Here is a 5,132-nt window from a genome sequence, read left to right as displayed (position 1 = left end):
GATCTATATGGTATTAATATATTGAAAGGCATATCACAATATGAGTCACACTTTATTTGAAGGGTGACATTGAATTGAATAACATATTTGAAAAGCATATCTATAAAGTAGTAGAATATTTATAAATAGCTTATAGAAGTAGACTGACATAGGGGGCTCTTAAACTAAAATGACAGACATTTGGTCAATTTATAACGCTGTTATGACGCATCATTCCCAAGTACTGAAACTTGTAAGTCAGAGGACTAGTTTATTTCTGATTTCTGTCACAAGCTGTTTATAAATATTGAAGTATTTCTTCATAAATGCATTAATCAATGCATAAATGAATGTGTAATGAAGTCTTTATTCAGGCACTATTCAAATAAAGTTTTACTGAAATATGAAGCAATATAAACTTATTTTTTATTTAAAATAATTAAACGGTATTTTGTTAATATCGTTCAGTCCTAGATTACAGCATACATTTTTTCTGGGATATAATGAAAAAAAAACACCCATTGACCATAGAGTTTCTAATGAGTTTGTTTTATTTTTGCAGTCAGCAGGGTTTACAGTACAAAGGGAGCTTGGAGAACCAGGCATCTGGGTTGGACTCCTGAGCTGCCCACTCTTTTCACTTTGGCTGTCCTTTTCATGGTTGACAAGACATCTTTCATGCCCACTTTCAGGTCTATGTAGGCCAGGCTAAGACAGCAGACCTGCACAGACAAAAATGGGGCAGCACTTTGGCAGTCCTGACACAATGAGAATGGCCAGTGTACAGTCTAACGCCATGTGTCTTACTCTTGCTCACAAAGCCGTTTAGCAAAACCAGTATTCAGTATTTGCCTTACAAGACAGTGTTTTATATTGAAGAGATGGATTCAGAACAACACAGCTTCATGCATTTACAGAATAACTTGAAATGCTACAGGACACTAGGGCTGTCACTATTACTCATCAATTAAAATTTATAATCTTGGTGAATCGGCAATGATTTGTTAGCAGTGATAATGCATATTTTACATTGATATTGGTTATCCTTTTCCAATAAAGCATTTTTTAATCTTTGAAATCCTACGCATATTTCTAATTCTTAAGTTAAGATCATTTTTATTGTTTGGGCCAGTGGTGTAGCCAGAAATTCAATTTGGGGGGGTGTGGTGATTAGAGGGCAGTTGGCAAGTCTTAAGGCCTGGAAACATCACTATAGTGAGGATGACGACCAAATTGTTAAAAAATTACCTACCCATTAATCAGAGGGGACAAACTTTTATGAATATTAAACACAACATAGTATAGTTGACCTTGCATTTAACTCGTTAACATTAGTTACTATAACCACTGACAGCAGGCTATGACGGGTATAGGATAATTAACCAGAGTCCTACCTTTCACAGCATTAGACGTAGACATCTAGGCCGAATGGCTAAAGATTGTGATGATGTTGTTGCCTTTTCACAGTTGTCATCGTCAGGAGAAACAGTGAAGTAAGCTAATGCTGCGTTTACATATTGGTGTTTTATAAAATACGTCTTTTCTTGCCATTTTACATGATCAGTGGTAGCGTAGGACTCCATAGTTACGCCCCCTGTTTATGACTTTTTTTTAAACCCTGATAACTCGATGATTCACCAAAATAATAATCTAAACAAATGCTAACATAGTAAAGAGTGACAGCCCAACAAGACAATGTAGATAATGTAAATAAATAATACAATGAATATCAACATACATGCTGTGGTTAATGATACACATACAGGTTATATTCCGTTATCAAGGCCTGAGGAATGAACATTGAGATCAGACAGTGATTAGTATGATACATACGAGTACAGAATACAAGTAGCTGCTAGAACATCATACATAGGGATGAAAATACAATAAAGTATTTCCTAATAAACATTTAACTGAAGGGTTGTTCAAGTTTCATGTATGTTACTATATATTCCACATTACCATTTCTTTAACCTCTATGCTAATCTGAATGCACGCACAAGGCCACATTTTTATGTCTCTCCCAGTGATGGCAGTCTTCTGGAAAGTTCCATGCTGCATAACTCTCCTTATGACGGCTTACAGCATGGACCACGAGCCCAGGCAGTTGCTTCTCCAAAGTTTCCACCACAGCTTTGGCATCTCCCTTCTTAGCGGGACCATCCATGATCTGCTGGATGCTCTCCTTGGGAAGAGGCTGGGGGTTGCTGCAGTAGGACACCACCACGTTAGTGTCATTCACCTGCAAAACATCAAACCAGCCTTGTCCTGACATGTACTGGAAGTTGTCCCCGGCTCTCCAGTTGCGGTAGCTGCTTCCTGAATGGTTGACGACACGGACTGACCACCTGACCCAATCGTACTTCCTGACCAGAAAACTGAGCAGCTCCTGGGCAGTGTCCTGGAGACTCTTGCCTTCTCTCCCCTGGACCAGCCTCTGGACGTCCAGCCTAGCCTGCTCAGCGAAAAGTGTCACACATTCTTCAATGGCGGCCTTCATCTTGCTCTCCACCTCTTGAATCTTCTCACTCCATTCTCGGATCTTCTCTTGCTCTAAGTCTTCCCCCTGGGTAAGAGCACAATGGCCCAGCAAGGCAATCAACCCCAAGCAGAAGAGTTCCTTCATCCTGACACAGAAATCCTCCAGGACCCTCCTGTTTCTAGCCTCATATTTCTCCACCACCTCCAGGATGGATTCTCCGAATGTGTTGTTCCCCATTAAAGCGTCATACAGAACATAGAGGTTTCTCTCACCTCCTGTCTTGCTAAAATGCTCCAAGAACAACCGCGTTTTGACCTCACGGAACTGGGGCTTGGCCTCCAAGATGTCCAGGTACTTGCGAAACTGATTGCATAGGTTCTCCTCCACGGAAAAGTACTGTGAGTCCAGGCGTCCCTTCTTAATCTCACAGTCAATGTCCTCTAACTGAGATGAAATTATATCAAGCCGGTTTCTCACAGCTAGAAACTGTTCTTTGACATAGAACACTTCTTTGCTCTGCACGTTGTCCAGGGCTAGCCTCAGGACCGGAGCAGCGGCTTCACACAGCGGGAAAAGCTCCCCAACTGTGCTGGCCAGCACTTCCGCCCCTCTCTCAAAGACCTCCATAACGGCCTCAATGGCCTCCTTCTTCTGTGCCACGACTTTCTCCAGTGGACTTGGCATGGCTACAAAAGGAACGACAGAGCAAACTCTATTAGGAACATGTAGCCTAGGCCTAAAAACAACAGCTGTCATGACCGGAGAATACAACATAATAAAAATTCATAAATCAATATTGAGCAAATAGGATAGGAATTTTTGAGTAAGAAACATTCACCAGACTGTTGTCCATCTGTTTCTCTGGATACTTTACCCTGTCCTTCTACCCTGTCAGGTCTCCCACAGGAACACCACAGAGCAGGTATCATTTGGGTGGTGGATCATTCTTAGCACTGAAGTGACACTGATGTAGTGGTGGTGTGTTAGTGCCTGTTGCACTAGTACAAGTAGATCAGACAATCACTGAGAATAGTCCACCAACCAAAAATATCCAGACAACAGTGTCCTGTGGGCAGCATCTTGTGACCACTGATGAAGGACTAGAGGATGACCAACACAAACTGTAGCAACAGATGAGCTATCATCTCTGACTTTACATCTACAGGGAGGACCAACAAGGTAGGAGTGTCTAATAGAGTGGACAGTGAGTGGACACAGTGTTTAAAAAACCCAGCAGCACTGTTGTGTCTGATCCACTCGTACCAGCATAACACACACTAACTAACCACCACCACATCATTGTCACTGCAGTGCTGAAAATGATCTACCATCCAAACAATACTTGCTCTGGGGTGGTCCGGTGAGGGTCCTGACCACTGAAGAACAGGGTGAAAGGGGGCTAACAAAGTATTCAGAGAAACAGATGGACTACAGTCTGTAATTGTAGAACTACAGTGCACCTATATATATATATAGTAAGTGGAGCTGATAAAACAGAAATGAGTTTTTTAGTTTAATTTAGCGTAACATTTGATGCCATAAAACAGAAAACTTAATACTCAACAATGGGCCTGGACATAAGGCCTACTGGCTCTCATAATAGTGATATAGATGTGCTCAAATGATATAGTGTAATGTAACATAACTGCCCTTTAAAAATAAATAAGAAATAACCACATAGAAAATTTTAAAAAGCCACAGCAAAAACATCCAATAACTGACCCCAAAATAAAACACATAACTCCTTATTTTTAACACCTGAATGAATAATTGATATTTCCAGCAGGCACAATCATGACGCACGAAAGTGTCACCTTAAATATTCTCCCTATAACAGCTCATTCCCCTCTGCTTTCTTTTATTATACAGCCAGTATTAGAAGTTCCAGTCAAATCCACTGAAAAAAGCTCACACTTACTGAGTCTGGATGGGTTGTTTATCCTGACTGGTTAAAGAAAAAAAAATGCAGGGGCGTCCAAAGGACACACCTTGAAAAAGCTTCAGCCTCTGAAACTAGCAGAGGGAGTGTGAAAATGTATCGGCACCCCCTCCCTAAACGACACGGTCAGCAGGCTTCGCCCTCAGAGAAGCGCAGATCCCCTTCACGGTTGTCAGGACGAACAGCTGCTCCACAAAATTCCCTCAAGTTCTGCTGTTCAGCTCTGATGATGACACGCCAGACCGAGGCACGATGCATCTAGAGAGAGAGAGAGAGAGAGAGTGAGAGAGAGAGAGAGAGAGAGAGAGAGAGAGTTGCGCGCCCTGAGCCATGAGCGCTCTTGGCACCAGTCGGCCAAAACCTGCTGCTGTCTGATAGCTGACGAGATAGAAATGCCACGTTTTTACCGCAGACTTTTGCTTCATTTGTCGAGCTGCTCCGCGTACAGGCGCTTCGTGATCTCCGCAGAGCGCAGGGATTGCGCGCGGTGCGCCACAACCATCCGCATCCAAACCAGCCCGTGCGCTGCGACTGGATCACTTTAATAAAAAAAGGTAAGTGCTTCTTCGTACTCATGGGGCTTATGGTGGGGTCCTAATATGTGTTTTTCTGGTCTAATATTTGGAGAGGGCACATTCTCACGGATGGAGAAGATGAGAGGCTTTACCTTTTTTCTCCTCTGCTGATGAGAATTGATCTGAGGCAATTGGTGTGTTGTGGTGAGCACCAGTT

At 42.4% G+C, this 5,132-nt stretch overlaps 1 protein-coding gene across 1 annotated transcript; it reads right to left on the bottom strand.

Annotated features, from left to right (window-relative positions):
- Window positions 1-1,788: 1,788 nt before the first annotated feature.
- Window positions 1,789-4,648, bottom strand: LOC118798630 (protein rapunzel-like). The gene is made up of 2 exons (XM_036558064.1): window positions 4,380-4,648; window positions 1,789-3,147 (listed from the first exon to the last, which is right to left on the bottom strand). Exon 2 carries the CDS (start codon window positions 3,143-3,145, stop codon window positions 1,961-1,963), a length of 1,185 nt encoding a protein of 394 aa, XP_036413957.1. The 5' UTR covers window positions 3,146-3,147; window positions 4,380-4,648; the 3' UTR covers window positions 1,789-1,960.
- Between the last annotated feature and the right edge of the window lie 484 nt (window positions 4,649-5,132).

The sequence above is a fragment of the Colossoma macropomum genome, unplaced genomic scaffold, assembly GCF_904425465.1.
Source record: "Colossoma macropomum unplaced genomic scaffold, Colossoma_macropomum, whole genome shotgun sequence".
Lineage (NCBI taxonomy): Eukaryota > Metazoa > Chordata > Actinopteri > Characiformes > Serrasalmidae > Colossoma > Colossoma macropomum.
The sequence above is the reverse complement of the archived record's forward strand: the minus strand, read 5'-3'. Positions and strand labels throughout refer to the sequence as shown.

Coding starts and splice junctions, on each gene's coding strand:
- LOC118798630 (XM_036558064.1), bottom strand. CDS start 3,145: ATGCCAAGTCCACTGGAGAAAGTCGTGGCACAGAAGAAGGAGGCCATT.